This window comes from Toxotes jaculatrix, chromosome 15 (assembly GCF_017976425.1).
Source record: "Toxotes jaculatrix isolate fToxJac2 chromosome 15, fToxJac2.pri, whole genome shotgun sequence".
Taxonomy (NCBI): domain Eukaryota; kingdom Metazoa; phylum Chordata; class Actinopteri; family Toxotidae; genus Toxotes; species Toxotes jaculatrix.
The window spans coordinates 20,688,216-20,714,637 of record NC_054408.1 but is presented as its reverse complement, the minus strand read 5'-3'; the positions used below and the strand labels follow the sequence as shown (position 1 = coordinate 20,714,637).

Below are 26,422 nucleotides of genomic sequence, written 5' to 3'. Positions count from 1 at the left end.
GGGATAATAGCTCAGCTCCATATGAATACCCAAGTGAGGAGGCTTTATAAGAAGAGGTACACACACTGTCTGGAGAACTGGGGCCCCCATAGCTCTAGAACAAATGGAGTCTGACGAGCAAGCTGTCCTGATACTGATACTTTCATGACTTAAGCTTTGGTTCAATAAAATACATTTCTTCTGGGACAAAAACATGTTGGCAGTGTGATGATTCTTTGAGGTCAGTGCAGCAGACGGTCAGCTGCGCCAGGGGAAACTAACTCTCAAAGCAACCAGTCAAAGTCTGGATATAATCAGTGGAGTAGAACTGACTCCAGAATGGAAGCTGAATTAAATTAGTGGCCAATTTAAAATTCTGATATTTTTGAATTATTTTTCTTTTGTTTGACTGATTTCTTTCTTTTTTCTCTTTTTTTTTTTTTAATAGTCACTGAATAATTCAGTCCCTTAATACTGCAGTTGTGGCTAACTTTTGGAAAATAAGTTATTTGTGGGTGGAATAATAGCTTCTTAATGAACAAGCACTTTGGTTTTAAATCAGCTAGTGTCCATGCATTTCTTTTTCTTATTTAGTTAACTTTTCACCCAAAGTTATTTTCTTGCCAATTTGAACAACCATGACAAGTTATCTAACATTTTAATTATGGTATAATGACTAATCTCAGTCCGGTGATTTGGTGAGTAGATGTGGTAAAATCAAGAAATACACTGTGGTGACATGCAATGAATGTTGCAACCCTTTCCCCCTCAATGGAGGAAGAAGATACTGATAAGCATGTGCAGTATGAATGTAACCAGTCATATTTTTCTACTGACAACATAAAGATTCTATACATAGTGGCTTTAAATTGAATAATCTATAATTTATGGAGCTAAGGTTGTCAATAAAATTTCCAAAGGCCAAAACTGGGGATGAGTCAGCATGATGGAGTCTTCTGGTGGAGTCTTGATGCAGATGGTGCTGGAGAAGTTGGTGTCTGAGAGTTAGCAGTAGTATCAGGGGCTGAAAGCTGCATTACAGTACAGTTAACTGAAGAAAAACAGGGGATGGTGATAAGCGATTGGGTCCAAAGTGAACAGATGATAGAGACTCATCTGTTTTGAGGTTAATTTATTGGATGAAATGAGGGAGTAAGGAATGGCTCATAAAGATTTTAAACTGATCCACTAACTGAAACAATAAAGTTGACTTGCTGTCAGTAAAGCCACAGTCAAGCCAGAACTGACCCACAGTCTCGTTTGTGTGTGTGTTTTTTTTTTAAGATTATGGAAAGATGGTGGTTTTCATTAAATATTAATAAACATGTTGTGTCCAAAGGCACTGTGAAGTTTTTCTGTCTTAGACCAGACCACAATCTTTCCCTAATCTTAACCAGAGCTCTCACAGAGCTGTGAGAGTCTAAGCATAACCATAAAAAGTTTAATTGCTGTTGTCACTACAAGTGGACGTTGTACTGCAAGATAAGACGTTGTGGTGGAAAACAAATACGTTGTCTGTGAACATTTTACTGATATGTTCAGTATCACTGTATTTGTGTAGTGGCCTTGCAGGTTTTATAAGCCACAGTAATGTGTCAACTCAAATCCTGCTCAGAATTCTGGTCAAAGGCATCCACTTAACTTTGCTCACATTTGTGTAACAGTTATGAAACAACAAGTTTATTTGCATTGAAAGATTTTATTTTCTGGTGCTCAAAATGATCAAACAAGGCAGATGACAAGAGGTTAAATTATGCTGCATCGATTCAAAGGTCGGTGCTATGAATATAAACTTATATATTGAGCCACATCTCAATAAAACTCTCTGCCATACTATTTAAATAAATCAATAAAGAGGTTTTAAAAACTATTAAAAAGGTTATTTTATTTTTGTTTTAAAGACAGACCTAAGACTCTCAATTCTTTCACAATGTCTGCAAATGAATTGAGATTTATCACTATTCTTATGTTTGTCTACTGTTCTATTTGTTTGTGTCATGTTCGGTTTTGATGCAATTTTATTGCATTGGATGTAATTTCATTGTAATGTAAGTAAACACTTGTTCTTTATGTTTTAACAAGGACGCCCTGGAAGTTGCGAAGGTAAGGTGCATTTCAAGTTCATGCTGATTGAACTCTGCAAGAGATGAATAAAGCAAAATCCATTTAAGAGGTCAAGAAAATGCACATCACCCCATTTTTCAGTGAAATAAAGCATATTTTGGTGTAAGAGCTACATAATGAATGGAAGGGTAGGGAATTAAACTCTCACAGCAGAAAGACTGATCTGATTTTGTTATAGTGCCCTGCAAGGCCACCCCCATTGCGTCCTTAAGGTTGCAGTTCAAAACTGCTGAAAAGACAAATCCACAAAAAAAAAAAACGTATACAGTGCACTGTAGCGGTACGTATTGAAAAACATTTGCTTTCCAAGTGTGTCACGACGAAAGATACATCCAACCAATTTGTAAGACCTCAAGGATACACACAACGCGTTTTGGTAAGGAACACTGAATGTAAACAGAAACAGAAACTTTCTTTGTATACAAGAAAGCTCCACAGGGCATCTTTAATATAAAAAATAAATAAATAAAAATAAATCCAAGCACACTGTGCACGAAAACTGCCCTCTACTGTCTTTCCTCCTTTCAAATCTTCACAATTTCAGTGACCTTGGAACATGAGGGACACTGAATGTGCAGTGTTTCATGAAAAGGCTTAGCTTGAAGGATCAGGCTGAAGTCAGGAGGGCTTCATGGGAGATCAATAAAAACCTTTAGTATCTGTACAAGGGCAGAGGTTTGAGGAGAAAAAGACTGGCATTAGAAAATAGAACAAAATGGCAAGGGAGATAGGCACAGGCTTTCTTTTTACCCACCTGTCTGCAAAATGAAGGGTCACAAAGAAGAGATACCACACAATTTGCGAAAGGCACTGAAGAGTGAGTGAGAGTGCAGAGGAGGACTACCACAAGGGGGGGAAATGGTTACCTCCGTAGACACTAGACGACAGAAGTGATTTTGTCTTTTTAGCTTTGGAGCAATTGATTAGAAGAGAAACTGAAAGAAGGAGAGGAGCTTTCTAGGAGAACTGTTATTAACCTTAAAGTGCTGCTTACAACAGAGGTTGTACTGCACTGCACACATACCGCACATACACACATACACACATCACTACCTGCTTGCACATGAACATACTTTTCCACCTTCTACTGTAAATAAGCAGTGAAAGTCAGGCTTAAGCAGAGGATATGGCTGCATGCAGATACACAGTTTTGTGCATACAAGCACTTATGCATATGAAAAAAGATGCTCATCCTCTTACAGGCTGTCTTCGCTGTGAACACTTGTAATGGATTTTTCCCGTCTGTGACACAGACAGGTCATCTGGCATGGCCACTTTGTTCTTTGTAGAAAAACTTCAAATCCTCAAATGCACATATGTGGCACACATACACTTGGACAAACACGCAAACACAAGCCACCTGTAATGTTTCCAACAGCACAGAGAGACAGACTGTGTTTATCCCCTTACATTTTGTGATGTTGAGCTGTGGTATGTTCATATCTGATGTTCAATTCTGAATCTGATTTCTACAATAAATAAATCTTTAATATTTGTAGCTTTTGAGGCTCCAGGGGCTGCCTGGGTGATGTAGAGCTAAGTTTTTTTTGCACCTTTGAAATGAAGTTCCATCAAAGCACAACTTGATAGGAACATCACATCAACTCAGCAGGAAATGGGGTCTTTTAATCTACTGACCACAGAGGCTGGTGGATGCCAGGATTCAGCAAGAACTTTTACTATCTTACTGACCAAATAGCTTTCTAAAGAGAGCAGATGGCCCACTGGTCATCATTACATCCAGCTATAGTTTGCCAGAATTGCTGGAGTTTAAGTTTCCTCCCTGATTGCCATTAGAGACTAGTTTACAGGTTTAAAGTCTCAAGCAGCTCAGTATCGCCAGAAATTACATCCTTATTGGATGATTCTGCAAGACACAAATTACATCCAGGGCCAGTGGAGGAAATAGAGCATCCTTTATGTAGGGAGGTGGAAAGTGGGGGTGTGGAGTTAGAGGAGTAGATGGGGGTGTTGCATATCAACACTTTCATGCAGAAAATGTTCCATCACAGAGATTTTTATTAACAGTCATGTTGGATGTTATTTATTGAGAGTTTAACACCCAAAAACTGAGGCTAATTTGTTTTGTCAGCACTGTGATCATGAATGTCACGTTCTAACATGTTTCACGATGTGGTTTAATCACATTTGGTTTACAGTTGCCCGGCAGCAAGCAAACCACCACAGAACCGTCGTCAGGTTTTGATTCAGCCATTGCCAGATCCTGATTGATTCAAGAATCACATCACCTTCTTCAAACTGAGCCAAGAAGAGCTCAGAGAGAAACACAAACACAGAAATCCTTCATGTGGAATAACTAAAGCTACTCTCACTTTGGCACAGAATTGTGTGTTCCTTTAAGAACCCATTACTCATTGTAAGGAGATGATTGGGAAAATCTGCAATAGAAATAACAATAATATAGTTGCCACACACAGAAATGTAAAAAAAGATCTCCCAATAATAACAGATTGTTAACATTCATATTAGGTGATCATTACTTAAAGTGGCACATTGATGACTTCTCTTGCACTGCATGTGAGACACACTGCACATAGACCATGCTGCAACATTGTCGCCAGGATGGATTTCTGCATAGCATCCCTCTGATAATGTACTGGCTGACTCTCATTCTGCTCCGGCTCTGCTGATAACCCAGAGTGTGCTTCTTAAATCATCAGCCAAACATATGGCTGGTGTCATCTGCCAGTGCTCAGGCAATGCAGTCACACAAAACAGTGATTAAACATGTCATCAACATTTTAACAACGTGTCAATTAAACCCTTTGCCACCTTCCCGTTTAATGACTTCCTGGAAGTTATATATTGTTCACTTTGTGAACTGAGTTGGAAAATGCTATGTGAGCAGTTGCCTTAGCTTAGCTCTCTCCTTTGGGGAAAATAGACTGCTTGCTTTGTTTCACTTTGCTAAGCTGATGCTTAACTGATCCTCACTGTGCTGGGCTAGCATTTGATGTGATAGGAAAGTGGTACCATCTTGTGCTAATCAACTTTCACAGGCTTTGTACCACTGAGAGCTCTTCCTGTTATCGACCTCTAAATCAGAGCATCCTTATCTGTCAGGGACACGAAGATAGTAAAGACTGGAATGAACTGGAATAAACAAAGTGTAAATTAGCTTTGTCGTCTGACAGATGTTGAACTGCAAAAAACAGTCAATAATAGGCTAAAATAACCCACTTTGTGTGATGCCACAAACCTAAACCTCTGTGCTATAGTATTGTGCATGCACACCTTTCTAGGGCAGCCATTACAAGAAGCTTTCCCTTGGGGACACAAAATAAGAGGCGATGGTATCTAATCATGTTTGCCTATGCCTCAGTGCCGTCACTTAGCATGAAACTGGCAACTCAACAGGCCTCCTGTTTACTGTTTGGAATGACAGCAGACTCTAGCGTCTGGCCTCTTGGCCTCAGGAGCCAAGAGGGTTAATGAGAGCACATAAAGCTGTGCTGTCAGGTGGCTGCTTGGTTTGGTAAACATTGAGAAAGATCCTGCAAGTCTGCAATGTACAGTAAACATCAGAAGAGATATGGTAATGTAACAAGATAGGTTACAATAGGTAAAGATTTAAAATTAAATAGGTAAAGTGCAAAATTAACACTCTTCCTTATCAGCAACTGCTGAGGTGATTGCGTGTCTTAACCCCATTGTGATGACCTGTGGGGTTCTCTTGGGGTTTTATCTGGTACTAACCAGTATCTGTGCTTGTTCTGCAGGTAGGAGGTACCTGTGGTGATCAGTGAGCTCTAGGTTACATAAGCCCTGGCTGCAGTCTGACCACTCTCTCTGCCTCTCTCCACAGGCACCCCACATCCCAGTTTGGTTATGTTGTCTTCAGCTATCTTTACATTTTGCCTTACCTTACAGAAAAACAAAAGCACTCACATCCTTCACTCGTGCATCACACACCACTGACTTTGCTAATTACCACATCCCATGTTGTAAATATTTAATTCAGCACTTTGATTTAGTTTAATCTGGTTTAACAAAATATCCTTTGGTAATTGTTAGCCGTGCTGTGTCTCCCTTTCGTTATAGCTACCTGAGGCAGGTCATAACACCCATTTTAATTGCACTTCAGTACTCAGTGGCTGACATTAGTGGCTATAACATGGTGTGGTGTGGACAACACTGACTGCTATGTCCAAATGTTGATATGTGGGTCTGTAAATCAACCATTACATTTTCTAATTTTAAACTATTTATAGATTTTTTTTTAACAATATCCAAGTTGTCCTTTGAAAAAAACAGACATTCATTCAGATTCTGAAATTCATTTCAAAATGCTTCCCATAGTACATAGGCTTTAATTCTTGACTTTGGCATTAGAAAGAGCAGTTTAGAAAATAATCTCACAACAAGACTGCTTTTCTGAGCTTTTGATTATATCACATGATCTTCACCAGCAGATGGGGTTTGCCCACATGTCAAAAAATCTGATTTTTTTTCTGAGCACTTTAAGGAAATCCTGTTCATGTTGGCTGAAAAACCAAGAGAAAGAAAATAGTTGAGCATTTAGATAGATTCCTTCATCATTGTTGAACAGAGTACAACAAAAATGAAGAGCAATCCAGATGATGCATTCCACATAAACCGCAATTAAAAATGCAAAAGAGTTTAAATACATTTGTTCTAACCTCTAACAGACACACAACAGCAGGATAGGATTTTAAAAAAGCAGATGAGGTATTGCACATTTGCATTCAATTTGAGTTCAATGTACCTGTAGTGCAGTTAAAAATATATACATACAAATGTGCACTTGGAATATAAACATCAGTGCAGCGTTTTATAAATGTAACTAAGTATTGTAGAGCAGATAGTCATGTGGGTCTCAAACAGTCAGTGTCAGTGTTTAGCAGTGTTCAGTTCTCATATGGCTCTGGGGTAGAAGCTGTTTTTAAGTATGTTTTTCTGTGAAATAAGGGACCTGAAGCATCTACGAGGCAGCAGGTCAAACAGCTGATGTCCAGGGTGAGGTGGGTCCTACATTGGCTGCTCTGCTGAGGCAGGAAGAGCTAAATGAGTCCTCCAAAGAGGGCAGTGAGCAGCCAGTGATTTTCTGGGTGGTATGGATGACCCTCTGAAGGGCTCTCCTGCTCGCTGCTGATCAGTTGGGGTACCGTGCAGAGATGCAGTATGTCGGCACACTCTTGATGGAGCAGCAGTAGTAGGACACCAGCAGTTTCTCCTGCAGCAGCTTCCTGAAAATCCTCAGGAAGTAGAGTTGCTGCTGCGCCTTCTTGACTGCTGTGGTGGGTCTGCACTACTCTTCTGGGAGTCTATTATGAGTTCTTTAGCTTTTGAGAAATTCAGGATGAGATTATTCTCTGAACACCACACTGCCAGTCTTTGGACTTCATCCCTGTGGGCTGTCTCATCTCTTCCTGAGAAAAGTCCAACCACAGTCAAGTTAGCAAACTTCATTATTGTGTTGATGGGATGTGTGGGGGCACAGTCATGATTGTAGAAGGCATAGAGATGACTGCTCAACTCACAACCCTGTGGGATGTTGGTGCTGAGTGTTAGGGTGGATGAAAGGTAGGGGTCTAGTCTAGTCTAGTGACTCGTCTGCCCAGGATAACGGTGATAAAGGACATCTATGAAAAGAGTCCTCACATAGCACCCCTGGTGTTCAAGGTGGGTCAGTACAGCGTGATGAGCAGTAGCAATGGCATCCACTGTACACCTATTTGCTCTGTAGGCAAAATTGTGTGGGTTGAAGGAGGGTGGGAGGCTGGCTTTGATGTACTGCAGGACCAGCCTCTGAAAGCAATTCATGATGACCAGTGTTAGTGCAACCAGGCAGTAGTCGTTGAGGCCACTGATGATAATCTTTTTCAGCAGTGGAATGATTGTGGCAGACTTCAGGCAAGGAGGGATGATGGATTTTGTCAGGGACAAGTAGAAGATTATTGTGAAGGTCTCAGAAAGCTGGTCTGCACATTCCTTCCTGGCAGGGTCAGCAGCTTTCCTCAGTTCACTGCTCTGTGCAGATGCCTCACATCATGCCCCTGTACAGTGAGGATGCGGCTATTGGATGCTGGTGGAGGTGTTGTGTCTGTCTATTTTGCTGTCACCTCAAAGGGAGCAAAGAAACAATTAAGCACCTCTCCCCGCAAGGTGTCACCTTCGACAGTTGTGTGATTGCTGGTCTTGTACTTGGTAATGCACTGGATGCTCTGCCACACCCGCCGAGGGTCATTGTTGGTGAGGTGGTTCCCAATTTTTCTCTTGTAGGCCGCTATAGCCTTGCTGACGCCTCTCTTCAGGCTGGCTCTAACAGCATTGTGTATGGCTGTTGCCAGACCTGAAGGCGGTGTCCTTGAGGGAGGAGGGCTGACCTCCTTTGTCATCCATTATTTAAAGCTGCTCTGATCAATATTTTCATATTAATAAGGGGGCAAATGACTATGTTTAATGCCAGAGGAACTATTTATAGTGATGAACCTGCAGAGGATTATCACAAAGCTCTATAGTGTCTTTCAGCCTATTGTTTTGGTTTTATATCCCTCAGCTTTACTAATTTAACCTGACATACCTACTGTTAACTTCCAAGATAGCACAAAACAGCAGATGGACAAAAGTCAGTGACTAGCTTTTTGGAAAATTTGGAACCTAAAGAAAATGATGTTCTGCTCATGACTTCATACAGACCAAAACAGGATTGGAAAATCTACTGGACAATATCATGCCACCTCTGGAAACTCCATCTGCTGATGAAGATCATGTGATAAGATAAAAAGTACAAAATGGACATTGCAGGGCTCCGTGTTTTTTGACACTGATCCATTAATATGAGGAGTGGAAAGGTAAAGTTACATCATGAACACTACATCTAAGATTTTTTTTTCACAAAGTTTTCCCCCAGAGATGTCTGTTTCATGATATCTCTCATCCCAGCCAGGGAAACAAGTATTGGCACTGGCGAGCTGACATATATCCATTACACTGCGTTATGTTGCTGCTAATGGGATTTTGAAGGAGGGAAATGGAAAGCAGGACAGTGAGAGATTGGGAGAGGGAGAGAGAGAGAGAGAGAGAGAGAGAGAGAGAGAGAGAGAGAGAGAGAGAGAGAGAGAGAGAGAGAGAGAGAGAGAGACAACAACAGAGGGAAAAAGAGAGAATGCTTTGTTGCAGTGCATGTGCAGCTTGTGTAAAATAGTTTTGACACTTGCATTGCTTTCTATTAGCTGCTCCTGTCACTGGTGCTTGAGATACTTTAACATACTGTATTCCACTGCTGCATTCAGTTTAAGTTAGCTTAGCTGAGAGTATCAGCTAAATGGCTGAGTGGTGAAGAGAAGAGAGAGGAAACACTTCAGAAGTAGCTGCCTGCCATACTTTTCCACATGAAAGGTTTGGGTGTAACACTTGGTTATATAAGAAAGCTCCCACACAGCAAGCTCACATGTTTAACTTTCAGACAAACAACAAGCATGTGTAACACCTCCTTTACATATCTCTGAAATTTTTTTAGTAAAGATTCCTTTACTAAAATTTATCTGTATTTAGAGTAGTTAATTGATTGTTAATTAGATTCCCCCTTAATTAAATAATTTAATATAAGAAAGCAGTAATTCAATTAAGCAGTAACAAAAAAAAAAAAGTAGGTTGATGATCAACCGTTTATTTTTGCATCGGTGTGGTGGGTTTTAAAGGGTTTTCAACTTAAATGTGTAATAAATCAGACTCCACAGAAATGAACACTGATTGGCCAGAGAGAGAGAGGTGCATTTGTTTCCTGCCTTGTCCTGGATAAATGCCAGCATAAAGTGTACGTCTGAGTGTAACACGAGACACCGAACAGAGCATATAGAACCACTGTCACGGTCTGTTTGTCAGAGGACCGCACCACAGAAACATCCTCATCTGAATCCTGCTTTAAGTTCTCAAAAGTGTTGCTTGTTATATGGAAGAAAGGGGTCTTTATCTCTTTCTCTTTCAGAAGATACACAAATCCATATCACACGCACTGGCTTAGACTATCACATGTCTTGAATAGGACCTCACACACAACCCACAAACAAGCAATTTAGAGAGAGGCTGGACACTTCATGTGACTGTGCACAGCCCTGCCGACTGGCACACAGACACCACCACTGTTACTGCAGTAACATTTCCACCTCAGTCTCCACACGTTCCCTCTGCTGAGCTGTTCCCATTCAAGGGCCTTTTAATGGACTTCTGCCGGCTGCCTGTCAGTGGGGGTAACTGAGTCAGCGCCTGCTCAACTTGAGCCAGCAATGCTATCTTGGCTTAGGCAGTGATTCACATATGACTAAAAAAAAAAACAGCCAACATCACCTTGCCTGTGGATTTGCTTATTCAGGGCTAAGCACATTATTCACAACATGACTCAGTAATTGGTAGAATCCTTCGTGGGTGTCAATGCTTTTCTCTAAAGTACACCGATCAGCCGCAACATAAAAATCAGTTATCGGTTTTAATGTCGTGGCTGATCGGTGTATATGCCATTTGGATTTGTCTTCATAAGATTAAACACATTACACTGGCCAAACCTAATTACATGTTCTGATGAAAAAAAAAAAAAAAAAAAAAAAAAACACGGAAAAAAAAGCTTTTGCTTTTGCATGTGTAAAACAATTTCACAGACTGCTAGATGAGTTACATAAATATGAAGATGTAATAGAGTTAATGTAAGATTAAACCAGAGACCACAATCTGTTCAAAAAATGCTGTATACTGGTCTTAATTAAAGCAGTCACAGCTGTGCTAAGTCATTGAGATGGAAATAGAGAGATAATACCTATAGAGTAGGTTAATAGAACCATTCTCAAACCTTTTATGACCAACAGTCTTTACCTCTATAGTACTGTATACTGTGAGAAGCACTACGGGTCTCCGCAACACAGCTAATGAAGTGCCTGACCTTTTCCAACTGAAGACGCCCACTCAGCAGCTTAAACACCAAACTATATCAGCAAACAGCAATCCCAATTATGTTAGATAATTACACCAAGTGCTTTTTGTTTCTAGTCAATGGTAAGAGGAAAACAATATGCGATGTCATCAAGGGAAAGGGTATAAAAATGGAAGCAATGCTCCAAAAAAAAAAAAAAAAAAAAGTTGTTAGTCAAAAAAGGACATTCCCCACATATTAGGAATAATCTACAACAAGCCAAGTGTTCAAAAATATAACAAGACAAAAACAAGTCAGAACCTAATCACTCCTTCACGTGGAGCAGACGGGGGTTTGTCTCTGTGGAGTATTTTTTTTATTACATCAAAGTTATTATCCTACTTGTACCACAGCCACTTGCCCTCATGTACTTTATTCATATTTTGAAGCTATGCACGCTCACAAATAGTAACTTGATGCTAAAAGACTGCACCAAAGAGTGTCCAGATTTTATCCAAGACTGCAACCATACTAAAGCTGGATTTATGCATCACACCCACTGAGCTCCAGTGTGTCTATGCCTGCTGGCACAGAAATAGTTTTATAGGTCATTGTAGTGATTCACCTAATGATTGTTGTTGTGCACAGTTGGATGTGTTGTACGTTACCAGGCTGTGACGCACACTCATTATTATACCCCAAGCTAACAGTGCTTACTTTCTTTCATTCACTTTGTGACGCAGAGCAACAAAGAGAAAGTTTTCACTGGATATGGCCTTGGATATGGCCTTGATAACAAATAATACACTATCGGGTAAATAGACAATCATCACATACACATAGTAATTGTGTTGACATACTTTCTTTCACTTGGATATAAAACAACAATTGTGATGAGAAGAATATTTGCACTGAAAATGGTTTTGCAGTTTAACAAAATATGGCTATTAAGTTGCTCAATGTTGCCTTCACTTTCAACAGTATCTATGAGCATCAAAAGAGGAGGACAAAATACAAGCAACCAAGTTGACCAATTTCTTGTGGTCCCCATGAGCTGTCTTTACAGAGCAGGTCTGAAACATAGTTACTTTTTTAAAATGAGATTCACATTAGCTTGGTACCTTAACACAGAAGCATAAATTTGGAAAATCAGTTTAGGCCACCAAACCAACTGTATATCGACTGTATGGTGTAGTATTTGTCTATAACCTGTAAGCCTACCAACCATATAACACCCTTTAGTATCAACCTCAAAAACCTTTAACCAATCAATGCATGTTCTCCTCCATCACAAACACTCTCTGGTTCATGATACTACCTAAAAAAATAATTATACAGTTTAAATGCCAACAAAAACGTAGAAGAATAATGGTCTACAGCCATGCTAGCAGCTCTGTGAGGCTGTACACAGTGGTGCATTGAGCTAATGTCATCATGCTAACATGCTCATGATAATGTTAACAAGCTGATATTTAGTTAATAATGTTCACCTAATTACTTAATTTAGTGTGTTAGCATTCTAACATTTGCTAATTAGCACTAAGCACTCTGTACAGTGAGGGTGAAGGGACTGTGTTCAGCTTTAGATGGTCATAAAGTATGAGATTACTTGATTAAATAAAGGCTGTATATAAGTATAGGACAATTTAAAATTTTAAAATTAAGTCAGAAGATCATCAAAATCAATTCAATCCCGCTGTTCATGCCTGTGGCTAAAAATGTGTCTTGTAGCAGCAGGTTTACGAAATCAAACTCAAATTCATATTCAGTTAAACTGTTCCGTAAATAAAAATGTCCCTGCCAGTGATTAAATCTCCTGTATTGTTTGAAAATATAAAGCTATGAGCACATAATTTATATTTATATATAATAATATATTCAATAAATTCTATAAATGAGTCATACAGTACTGTAGTACTGACAACGCTGCAGGTAGGTTGACTGGACCCTTTCCAGCAGCAATTCAAGTACTCTTTAAGAAAGATAAAGGGAAAAAAAATTCTACACAAACCAGGAAAAAATTAAATGGCTATCAAGATGATGTGTGATTCAGTCATTCAATTTTCTGCTTTGTTGAACATGCCTCTTGGCAACAGTGTTACAGTAACTACCTGTGACAATTTGGCACAAGCAGAATTATTTACATTTTATGCCTTTTGACATTATTTAAGCATTACATAACAAAAGGTCACAGCTGTCATTCTTCCTTTTACTTTCTCTTTAACACATAGAAATGAAATAAACTGTATAATTAACTCGTTTAGCACTCTCATTGCTCGACAGGCCTTTTGGCCAAATGCTGTCCTCACTTCCTTGTGAGGACTTAGTGCGGCCATGATGAAATCTTCATCTGTTCAATGAGAATAATTGTCACTGCCACTGTAGTTGTGCTTGTTACATTAAGCTTTGGAAAATTACATCAGTCTGTCCCCTCTAGCAATGTTTTCATCATACCTTTTTCTGTAATCCCTTTGAAGTAATGTATCACTCAGTAATTGCTAAATCCCATTCAAGAGAACATTTGCATATGTTGATGATGATAATATTTGGGCCTGAAAATTGTACCACTGTATGTGCAATGTTGAAACTTGATTTGGTTTACATTTCAGGCTCTTCATTTGCTTTGTATCCTTTGCTTGCTTACAGACAACTGTGCAGCAGATGTGCATGTTACCTCTAGCAGCTCTGTGGTCTGAGTATTTTATATTCACAGTCTGTTTGTATATATGTTCAGTGTGTACCGCAGGGGGGGGTGTTGATATCAGTGCTACTCTAAGTGTGTTTGCTTGTGTATACACCTGTGTAGGTGCTATAATGTAAATGTACATACCAGCAGGACAGGCCCCTTCGGACATTATAAGTACTTCAGACTGTTGCTTGCAGGCATCCTTGCGCAGGAAACACTCGTTCTGGTAGTTCTGATTGTTGGAGCCACACACTGGGGCATAGTCATTGTTGCACTGCAGAGAAGAGAGGAGAAAACAAAGGGAGAAAGAGGTAAGAAAAGGACCGCAAAAAGGAGAGGAGGCATGCTAAGGTAATCAAAAAAAAAAGACAATAAAAGCCATTGTCTTGATAGAGTAAGTACTTAACACTACTAACTGCTTAATCATATGCTGTGTGTGAGACCATGTGAAGGGTCAACTCCATTTCATTAACGCCACTTTAGCAAAAGATGAGTATTTTAATTTCACCCTGGAGTTGTCTTTCCAAATGAAAAAGGAGAGAGATTCTCATCTACAAATCTAATCAACAATTAATAAATATGCATAGTGTACATTTGAAATGGAAAATCAAAGTGAAAAATGCAACAACTTGAAAGACACACTGCTTGTTTTAACTTTAAAAGACCCACATATGTAGACGACAATGTATATAAATAGGCAGACACCCACGTGGGCCGATTACTGAAGATATTTTAATAACAGAAAACTGGCTTACAGGTACACGGAAGGAGAAACTAGAGTCCATACAGCCAGGAACAAAAACTCAGAAAATCCAAAAACATCCGTGTAGGGAGAAACAGCACAGAAACAATAAAGTCAAAGGAAAGTCAGGAACTAAACAGCGAGGAGGCAAAATCGTAGAAATACAAGGAAACGAACACAGGAGCAAAAGCAGAAGAACTGAAGAGGAGACAGGGGAACACAGAGACTCAGATACACAAGAGGTAATTGGGAACAGGTGAAACACATCAGGGCAGGGCAGACCATCACAAAGGAGGGAAACACAAACAAAGACAGGAAGTAACCTAGGACAGATAAACAAGGAACATAACTTCAAAATAAAACAGGAAATACTAAAGTGAAACTCAAAGAAGCCAATACAAGAATCCAAAAGAGGTACTAAGGGGGCTGATCATGACAGACTGCTGTTTGAATTCATAAAGTTTCCATCGTCTTCTTCTTCGATCTTCTGGAGAAATCCTACTACTTAATATGTATTTCTCAAATGCTGGGGTTTGACTGTGGTAGAAAACAAAGCAGAAATAAATGACATATTCAAAATTGTAAATGGTTTAAACTTTGAAAAATAAATAATAATAATAGCCAAATAAATCAGCACTGTTGAATCCACACTGGGTCCAGATTGGTGAATATAGCTAATTCTAACGAGAGACTATCAAGCATCCCACAGTGTAATAAAAATCTGAAAGAGCAGCACAGAAATGATTAATCGGATGAGAGTCAATGTGTGTTTGTTTTTCTCTGATGATAACATAAGCTGCTTAACATATTTTTTGACTGTGAAAAATTCATTTATTTATTATTTATTTATTGGCAAAGCAGTTAGAAGAAAAACATAAGTTTTAGGCTGTAACTTACTCAATGATTGTTTAGGTTAAAAGGACCAGTAGGTAGAATTTTTAGTGGCATCTAGTGTTAGGGCTGCAGATTGCAACCAACAGGTCACCCCAACCCCACCCACCCCCCACCCCTTTCCAAGCGTGTTGGAGAACCCACAGCAGCCTTCAGGTGATGTAAAAACACAAGCAGCCTTCTCTAGAGCCAGTTTTGGTTTGTCTGTTCTGGGCTACTGTGACATGGCGATGCAACATGGCAGGCTCCATGCAAGAGGACCTGACCTGTGGATATGAAGTGCTCATTCTAAGCTAACAAAAACACAACACCTTTTAGGATCAGGTGATGATAAAATGATGAAAACAGAATCATGAATATTATATTCCATTTTTGCCAATAGATCCCCAAGCAGTCACTGTAGTACTACTGTATACATAAACATCTAGCAATAAAAACTGCGATGAAAATTACAGAGACAGAATACTTTATTGTAATAAAACAGACCGAACATCTGGCAGTTTGACATATTTCTAAATTAGTTTGGAAAGTTACAAATTTATGCTTCTTACTATGAGTGATAGGATCATACAGGAACACACTAATTTCTGACAATGTTAGGACAGTTTTGGTTATTTTACATGAGAGATTTCAACTTTACTTTTTCCTCTGTGCTTCTGTCTCTGGTTTAAAATGGGTGGGCAGGATCTAGCAGCATTTCAATCAGAATTCACCTTTTTTTTAAAAACCTTTGTTGTTGCTTATTTAGAAGATTAGTTACTTGAAAAAATGCAACAAACATTTGCTCTTTTTAATGGGTCATATTCACACTGCATATATCTTCTGAAAAATTGCCAGCATCTGCTGTTGCTCACCTCTGTTGTTGCTCCACTGGAGCAGTAGGAGGTTAAGTGACTTGCTCAAGGGCACAGAGCAAAATAGCTGCTGAGGTACGGGAGAACATTACTCATTCATTTCCCCACATGGTTTGTTGGCTACTGAGCAACTCTAGATTTTTCAGATGACTGATGGCTCTACAGTGCCTAGTCTTAGTTTTCTTTTTTTTTTTCCTTGGCTGTAGAGGAAAGATATTCATTTGATTTGATATTGATTCGCCTGTGCAACACCACAGGAATAACAAATGTGATTATTCAATTGAGAAAAATTCCCCTCTATTCCCTGGAAAGAAGGAATGGCTATTAAGGGTTTCAGAGAAATTGTTGCTCCGTAGTCACAGCCCCATAACCTGATTAAATTTAAAAGTGCTGAAAACTGGGCAATGTGTGAAAATGTGTTCCTGCTGGGTGTGACATCACAAGGACAGGGGGACTGCTCGAGAGTCCCCACAGAAACGATGCTAAGGAGCGCATGGCTCTTTGTCTCCACTTCTGTTCCCCTATAAGTCTCCAATAGACTGAACTGGAATCTGTTCTCTCTGGGCCAAATCACCTGTCTGTGTCCTGGCAGAACGCTGCAGGGCTCTCACAAACAGACATGTGTGTACACAAGCACTGACACATAATGCAAGTCTGTGTATGTTTACGGACACATGACACTCCAACTAGAAAAAAGCAGAGGAAGTCGGTCAACAGGAGGCACATGTTTGGAGCCTCACCAGCCCTGAGGTTTATTTCAGAGTCACAGAGCTTGATAAAATTCATTTTAAATATTTGAAATGAGCAAATGGATTAGTTTTAACTTTTGAGGCTTTTTAATATTGTTACAAATGAAGTTATTGTGAAATTAACCACAAACTATAAAGTCTAATTTGTCCTCTTTTTCCTAATGGGTTGCAGTCCCAGACATTCAATACGCACTAATTCAACATTCAACATTAGCTTCCTACTGATGCTGTCTTCATCTAATACAAGTAAATGAGCATAAAGCAGGGCGCAGAAAACAGGACCCAGAAGTATATGAAACAGCTGATTAAACAGTGATTGGCTGACTCACACAACAAAGGATGTCCCTGTTTTGATCTCCTGTGCTATCAATAACTATAGCTTAGCATAGCTTAGCTACTCTATTTTACTCTTTTAGAAAATAAAGCATCACATTTGGTCTAATATTTGTGTGATCAATATGGGGGAGACACGTTTCAATAGGCTGAACTCCTGAAGCTGAAGTACAGCAGCCCCATTGGACACATCTAGCCATTAGCATAATATAAGTCATTACCAGCTGCACTGATGACGATAACGCAACAAGAAAGTTGCGCTGAAAAGTAACATGAGAAAGACCAGGAGGATAAAACACTGAGGCGCTTAATACTGTTAAGCCACTTGAGGCAAAACTGCGATTTGTGATATTGTGCTGTATAAAATTTGATTTGACACAAATTTAAGGCTCAGGGGAAAACAGGCAACCATCTACTGTATTCTGTCTTGTATTCTCTCAGATAATGAGGAAACATGGAGGAAGAAACCCTCAGGAATTTTCAGGGAAAAGTCAACAAATGACAAACATCTCAAATTCCTCTGCTCCAAACCAGTCCAATTTTTTATATTTCACTTTTACAGTATGGTAGCTAGCTTTACCAGTTTAAGCTGTCCTGTCAGGTGAAGACCAGACACTTTACACCAGGTGGACTTCTTAAGGATGCAAACCCTGATAGAACAGGCTCTGTTCTTTCAAATAGTGTGTAATTTCTTTAAAGTCTTTTTTAAACAAATAAACTTAAAAAAATTTAAACTCTTCAGGCTTTATGAAAACACACTGTAGGTGATCACAGAGAGAGGGGGCCAATAAACAGAGGACTAACCAGCAGAGACCGAGATCTGGACCTGTCGACAAACATGAGTGTGAACACACGGTTTTCATACTTAAACTGAATTTACAGATTTAGTTGTCTTATTGCTGATGTTGTCTGATGCAAACACACACGGGTCAGATGGTCACAAGGAGAAGTGCAAAAGTAACCACACCATCTAGCCCAGGGGCATCACAACAATCAAGTGTGAACACTGTTTTTAACTAGCTGAGGGGAAAAAGATGCATGAATATATACAAAAGGAGGAGGAGGAGTACAGGAGGGAAAGAGAAACTGCACACTGGCTCTTGATCAAAGGGATTGAGATGCAGGAAGGAAAGAGACTGTAGAGAAGACGAGAGGCAAAAATGATGAGTGAAATTGGGCTAAGGGGGGAGAAGAAGTCAGTGGAAATAGATGAGAGTGAGACGACGGGAGAGTGAGGGGTAATGAAAGTAAAGGAAAATACAGAAGTGAGACGCAGACGGCCTGAGAGCGAGTGAGAGAGAGGGGGAGAGAGAGAGAGAGAGAGGGAGAGATACGGAGCCCTGGCTCAACAAACTTGGCACGATAAAAAAAGAACCACAGTGCCTGAAGAAACTGAGGCACACGGAAAAAAAGAACATCATAAAATAAAAAAGAAAAAGAAATAGAAGAAGAAATGGGGACACAGACAGAGAGAGGGAGAGGGATAGAAAATCCCCTCAAAGGAGAGTGGGAGAGAATGAAAAAATGGCAACCCCACAAAGGCGCTTGGAATAGCTTACTGCAGGGCCCGTGCTTTTTTGCCATCCTCTATCCTTCCCCTCTGTCTCCCGCCCTCCCTCTCACACTCTCTCCCATCTGGCTGAGGCTGTTCTTAACCTGGGGACTCTCACTTTATGCCAGGCGTGATGCAACTGAAGAGAAAGCTGCCCGGCAGAACCCTGCGGGTGTCTTTTAGGAGTGCCTTCTTTTCCGCAAAAACTCCCCAACCCCATCTCTTGATCTTCCCCAGTATTTGGATTTCACCCCTGCAGAAAGGAGAGGAGCGATGAGAGGATGTGGGATTTAAAACCTCCGTCTCCCTAAGAGGAGATGCAAGACAGAAGCTGCAGCTGTGTACAAATTACGGTGTCATCCAGAAATCTTGTGTCTTACGGGCCTCTTAAAGCATGTTGGATGCACTGCTTTTATATTTTAGTCAATACCGCCCATAAGTGAGGGACTTAGACAGGTATGGGATGGAAATAGATTGCCAAACATAAAATAAGTCAGTCACAGAGACATGAAAGATCGCAGATCTTTATCTTGACTGAATCTTTCAACTGATCTTCAACCAGGCTTGTTGAAGAAACGTTGATATTTATCTGCCAACTTCTTAGTTGTTCACATGGGACTTTTCTTGACAGCGAGGAGAGCGAGCTGAGGTTACGGATTTCAAATGATCAAACTGACTTGCATTTCTTCACACGGCGCTTCTTTACGCAGCACGTGACCATAATAGAGACAAAGGTGTTGTTGTTATGGCCTTTGTCAGGGCTGTGCAGCTTTGATCCTTGAGTTTCTTGATAACTAGCTGTGTGCGATGTCGGCAGTCAGCAAATTTACGCTTTGTCAGCTGTTGCTTTACTGTAAGTCGGCCCAGATGACTGTCAGCTAAATGTAAGTGAAAAAAGACAAATGTGCCAAAAAAAATTCTATTACATGTTTCTGAAAGATAAAGGACGATTTGAAGGAAGATTTAGGATGAGGGAAAAATGAGATGGGGTGAATGAGACAGAAGGTGAGAAAATTTGATCCTCTACAGTTCTCTGCAGACAGGGAAGAGGGGGCAATTGGCCAGAGCCATATGGCACAGCCTTATGTGCCCGCTGGCTCAGGATTTGCAGAAGTCACAGACATTGCCCCACACCTCTGCTGTGACAAAACCTGGACAGTGGCGTGGCGTCTCGACCGAGAACACAGTTACAGCAGAGGTGTTGCCGGTCCCGCGTGTGAGCGTGCGCTTGTGTTCTGATGTGTGACTGGAGTGGGTCAGTGACAGGGAATACAGAAGAGAATGCATGCATATTCATGCAAGTGAACCTAAGTGCACTTGTTCATACATCATTCTGCAATTTAAGCCAGTTTCTATTCTTCCTCTGTGCCATTTCATATCCCACCCATTCTGTGTTTTTGTCTGTACAAATAGTTTCCACAAACCTCCTGCAGGGGCTGCTGTGGGTCTGCCTACCCAACTCTCCTCATCTGAGTTCCAAAAGCTAAGATTTGGGACTACAGCCAGAACCTGTTGTCTCCCTACCTGCCTGGGATCGGTGCACCCCCCCCCCCCCCCCCCCCCCCACACACGCACACAAAGCAACCGACGCATGTACCGTGAGAGCACTTTGCACAAAAAAAGGCATCTGCGCCTTACCAGGTCACAACACACAACAACCTAGCAAAACAAGCATAACCATCATCATTCATTCTGCGCATCTATAACAGCTCCCAGCGCTGACTCCACGGAGCGTCCGGCATAACTGCCGACTGACAGGGGTGGAACAAAGACAGGTGGTGGGAGGAGGAGGGGAGGAGAGGAGAAGGGGGGAATGCAGAGTGAAAAAAAGCAGGTATGGAGAGGAGGATATGAAGAACAGAGAGGAGGAAAGGAGATGCAGGGAGGCCAGCAGCAGCGTGAAGAGGTAGAGGGGAGAAGAAGGATGTGATTGAAAGGTGAAAAAGTGTAAGTGATGGGGGTGGAAGGATGATAGGACAGCAGCAATGACAGGAATGAGGGATCGAGGAGGACACTGTGGGGGAGTGGCGAGGGAAATGCACAACAGAAACCACACGAGAGGAAACCATACGGGTGGGAGACAAAGGAGAGGAGAGATGCGAAGTGAAGGCGGGTGCACGCATCAGTGCGTGACTATGTAGTGGAGGGAAGGAGCATGCCAATTTGAGGGGTAGAGCTGTGCGCAATGTAGCAAGAGCAAACATGACAAGATATGAGCATCAATAAGCGAGAAAACAAATAACTCATCCGTCTGTCCAACCGAGCTCCCCTCCACCCAAAACCCCACTGTCTCCACATATGAAATAAATGATCGTCATTCCAAGCAATAATTACTCAGATATTGCAAATCCTGCACACAGAACTCACACTGAGGTAAGTGTGGACTGCAGCACAGCAAGGGGGAGTCACTCTGAAGTGAGATACACACTGTACAAAATCAGGTCATTACTGGATTTCAAGTTCTTAGAAAGGAGCATTACTTTTTCTTTTTTTTTTTTAACTCTGGCCTTTAAAACTTTGTTATTTTAAATAATGCACTCGTTTGTATTTAAAAATTCATCTTGGATGTAATTTATTTAGATGAAAACTTTTGATGCAAAGTAAAAATCAGAACTGTAAGTCAAAGCACTAACAACCAAATCTTGATATATCTTGAAAAGCATGGTCTTTAAAGTGAAGAAGTGTGTGTGGGTACTTGGACAGCTGATAAATATGCAGCTCCCTGACAGCAGCAGTTTGATAATCAAGCTTTACTCACGTTGTCGGTCTTGTACAAGCTCATGCTTTACTGCCTTGCATTCATTTTCACAACAGCATGGTTTGCACTGAATTTTTGCTGCAATATGCTGATATTGACAAACAGTAAAACATTTAGTGTGTGGAGCCATTACATTAAGGTTCATAGAGTCACACTTCTCTCTCTGACGACATTATAAAAACACACTGATCTGAAATTAACCAAAATATTACAGTCACTGTCAGAGGCCCCGCACCAAAAGATCAAAAGCTTTAAGCATTTAAACTCTTGAGTTTTATCAGCGTTTTGATCGGTTTTCACTCATTTCATCCATCCAGGATAAGTCGGGTTTTTTAGAAAAATGCCATTAATTACACTGCTTGGAATTTATCATTAGCTATTAGCAGTTACTGTTTACAATGTACCCATGGATGTACCAAACAAAAGAAACTGTTACAAACATGATGATTATAAGACAAGATCTGAACAAAGATCTGAACAGAGCATCCTTTTCATTTGATTTCCTTTATCAGAAAGATTGATAACAAGCTGAGTCTAACAGCATGTGTGTTCAGAGATCACTAACTTATGGCTGAGAAGAAGTGTAATTCTTTGCTAGCTGTGGGCATTTGGGTTGTTAGGTGTTAGCAATAAGCTTTTCAAGCTCATCATGGGAGATCCCAAAGTGCTTCCCCATCTGCTGGGAGTCCCTGCAGACTGATGGTCCTCCCAGTGTAGCCTCAGTCTGCCTCATGGGTCTGATGTCGGGTTACTGGGCTTTAAATACCCTGAAAGGGAGGCAGCCTTTGCTTGACTTTACCAAGCAATTGAGTCAATGTTTTTCACTGTAGAGAAGCGGATTCCAGATTCCTCTCAAGGTCCCAGGGCTCCTTACAGCCAGTGAAACCATGTTTTGCATGAGGTTATTAACTTCGCAGGTCCAGTGTCTGTAAACAACCTTCTCCCTATAAGTTGCCCACATTACTGCAGTCATTGATCTCACTGGCATTTAATCCCATGATCCACTTTATCTTCACATGTTGTTATAGCCACAACACGTGTCGGCAGCCTGTGCCATAACTGCTGAAATCCCTACTCTTTCTGCCTTGGCTTGGTGATCATAGTTGCTCTACACTGCATTGTGTGCTTATTGTATGTTTTCCTGTGACCGCAAATCACCGTTTTGTTCACTGGTTGTAGACTTAAATGAAGCTCAGTGAACAGTGAGCAGACATACCTTCCTCAATACAGACACACTGACAGTGTTTTTATTTATTTTATTTTATTTCATTTTATTTTATTTTATTTTATTTTATTTATCAGGGACAATAGAGATCAAGACTGTCTCCATAGGAATGGCATCTAGCCAGCAAGTCCTCCATATTGGTGGTTGGCCCACGACCCATAGGAGCGTCTCCTTTACGCACAGTTTGCCATGCTCAGCAGTGGTCAGATAATGACCATATAGGTGCCCCGACGTTGAGAATCTGCATCTACCAAGTCAAGACAATACATGCTGTACTTGTACTCTTCCTGAGCACTGCGCTAATTACAGGGAAACTCAGCAGCAACACACTCAGGAAGAACCCAACTTTCACGGCTAATTTTCAGCGCACAGATACATAAAGATGAGTAGTTAAGCCTCTAGAGCCCCATTAGAGGTTTCAGTCTGTGATGATTAGACATAAAGCCTTACAGTACATAAAGATCATTGATATTCATGGATGGAGTTTCAAGGAACAGCTGGGATGTAAAGAATGTCCAATTCGATGACAACGAATAAGACCAGAGACCTACAGCAAACAAATTAGGTAAAAAGAATCACCCATGACCCCCCCCCCCCCCCCCCCGCAACACATCCTCCAAACAATAACAGCAACATCAATATCCAGCAACACCAATATCTATATTTGAGAACATTTCCCCATTAGTATATTTTCTGCAGGGTTAATTAAACATCAGAAACAGGAACATCAATAAAGACCAAAGACCATGACTCTCAGCTGTTCATATGGTCACCCTAAGGAGTACCATGTCAACCAGCAGAAGCTCCACAGCCAGCAATTACCATTGATGTACATATAAGCTGCTGTTAGACCCAGTGTCTCTGCCACTGAAAGCCAATTATGAAATACCAGCAAGTGCTTAACACTCAGACAAGGTAGCTAAGCAGTAAACTACAGTCATGAAAAGATCCTGGTGCTTATTTAAATTTCTAATGATGAAGGTGTTTGGGACACTGGAAGAGGAAGGACAAAATGTGAAGTCTGTGTATAAATATATAAATATGTATTTATGTGCAGTGTGTTTTACCGCAATGAAAAATACATTATACTTAAAGCAGACTTGTACTGTGTGACTTCAAACACAGGGGACTGAACACTTCCCCTGCCACTTTGAATCAGATTTAGAAAGCAGCTGCACTAGTATCAACAGAGACCATATCACAAGCTAATGATATGACCGGCTCAGTTGGGCAAATTTAGAGTGCTGCTATGCTAGCACAGCAAGGGACCGCTGTGAAAGCAGGCAAGCTGGCAGATGCTATTCCCCAAGAAGGCCTTAACTCAAATGGACTTACTGTGGCAGCCTTTCTGCCAGCGACTCTAAGTCGTGGAACAGCATACTGGTTTGGACTTACAGCAAGGCAGATGTCTCCTCTCCCAGTGTCTCACACCAAAGACTAATGTCTGTAGGCCTATCTACCTACATGACAGGGCTGCAGCTTAATAACCTGTAGAAAGTTCTTGCTGACTTGCCTGCCCGCATCAAACCAGATTTGCTGCTATATGTTTTTATATAGAACCCAACTGGCACATGAGCCAGAGTGATATAATCAGCTAAATTTAGCTTTATTTATCACACAGTGTCAAAAAACCACACATCAAACTGTACAGTGAGAATTATATAGGCTGCATTTTTATTTTTCTGAGTCTAAAGAAAAACAAAAGAAAAAGCTTTTCACACAGCATGCTCTTCAGGGCTGGAGGTGCTTGCACCTGCGAGAACATGAAATCAGAAAACCACAAGTGTTTGGGGTGTCGACACCAACCATGGAGAGGCATGGCATTCTTGTGGCAAGGTGGAACATTTATATAAATATTGTCACTGTATTATTTATTTATTTGTTTTTCTTTCTATGTACTTATTTGTTATTATCACTTTATTTTTTGTATTTTTTTTCTTCTTATTATTATTATTTGCTAATCCCTACATAAACTGTTTAGAGATATTTAAGACTTTGTGTCATTGCACATTTTCAAAGTGTAATGGGACCAAGAGAAAGAGGTGTACACTAACTACATAAAGTACATTGTTTTATTTTTTTTATCAATGATGTTTCACACAAGCTCAACTTTAAATGTTCCTACTTAATATAAATGTTGATTAAATTTAGGAGATCCTTCTCAAAAGTGATTGTTGTTCATTGTTAACATATGTTTAAAATTATACCTATCAACTTAGAAAATCCAGCACTGGTCAGGTTCTAGTTAATAGTTTCTTCCACTCTCCCCTAAGTTGTTTGAGACAGCCCCGTTACAAAACGTCTAATCGAGCATCCTAACACAGGCAGAGTACTTAGGACTAGACTTCAGTTTATGAGCCTCTACAGCAATGCAGGCCACTGATGGTAACCCAGCTAATGTTAGCCCCAGGGATGCTGCCAAGCTCGTGCACAACCTGGAATGCATTCTATTAACAATCACACTATCATGACGTCTCCCAAGCTTTTCCTAAAAGTTCTGATTTAACAGTGGGAGACAGTTATTAAAGATGCATTAAAGCAACAAAGAAGAAACCCACAGTCCACATGATATGACTGTAAGTAGTATTACACGGTGAACTCAACAACTTTCACTCGAATGCTTATTCCTCAAGAGAATCGTGCACAAGGGCCAGCTCAGTATTCTCCTAAATACAGAGTCAGTGGCTCAGAACTGCTGAAAAGGGATTTCATTCAGCTGAAGGACACTCTTGGGAACCTTCCTGTGCAAGCATCTCAGGCAGGGTTTGAAATGCTTCACTACGCCGCTATCCCTTCATCAGCATGTGTAGCATATAGATAGAATTTCAATGACAACTTTGACATTTTCTGGGGCGCAGAAAACTGTTTCAAGAGGATGGAATCCATTGATCCCGGCTGGGAACTAAGGTGCTAAAGCAAGAATTTATTACATGGCCTTCAAGTCCTTCCTTTGAAATGTCTGAGTGTATCCAAATCTATTTGAGGACAGCCACAGAGACAGAGCTGAGAGCAATTCTGACATTGTTTGTGCATCAAAGAAGTTCACCTGAAGAAGAACTGCTGCCCTCTTCTTCCACCTGTCGTGAACCTTTTCTGAGTCTCTCAGAGATTATGGCCGGTAGTTTTTTGACTCCGCTCTCACACTATTTCGGTCTCCTCTACAACCCCCACAGCTCAGCCTGGTAATCAGACTGAACTGCCATTTTGTTTCACCTCAAATTAATATGTGCAAATTTGAGATGTGGGGGTGATTCACAGATCTGGAACCAGACTACCTGCAGCCTTCCAGCCAGTCTGCCTGTTAAATCTCTCTTCCTGGATGCCCCTCATCTCCCCAATCAAGTAGGCTGCAGGAAACATGAAAGAAAGCAATTTCTTACCAAGTTACTGGAGGACTCCTCAGACTGCTCCAACAAAGAAAAGCATCTGCTCTCTTAAGAACTTTGTCCAGTAATAAACAGTAGTGCTATTTACATAAATGTAAATTTACATACACGCTATTAACAGACATGTCGGTTTCTTTTAACTGTGACTACAATCATTCTCTAACTTCAACAACGTGGTTGTCATTGTCCCCTAATCTTAATGTTTTATCTAAACCTAACAAAACTGTAACCATAGTGTAGTCAGATCAGAAAATGT

The 26,422-nt window shown here is 40.5% G+C and overlaps 1 protein-coding gene across 2 annotated transcripts in view; it reads right to left on the bottom strand.

The window, feature by feature from the left end:
- The window catches only part of tmeff2a (transmembrane protein with EGF-like and two follistatin-like domains 2a), a 99,270-nt gene that overhangs the window by 49,372 nt on the left and 23,476 nt on the right, over positions 1-26,422 (bottom strand). For both annotated transcript variants that reach the window (XM_041057497.1, XM_041057498.1), the window contains exon 3: positions 13,821-13,950. In XM_041057497.1, the coding sequence (XP_040913431.1) occupies positions 13,821-13,950 (130 nt within the window). The remainder of the gene's footprint in view (positions 1-13,820; positions 13,951-26,422) is intronic.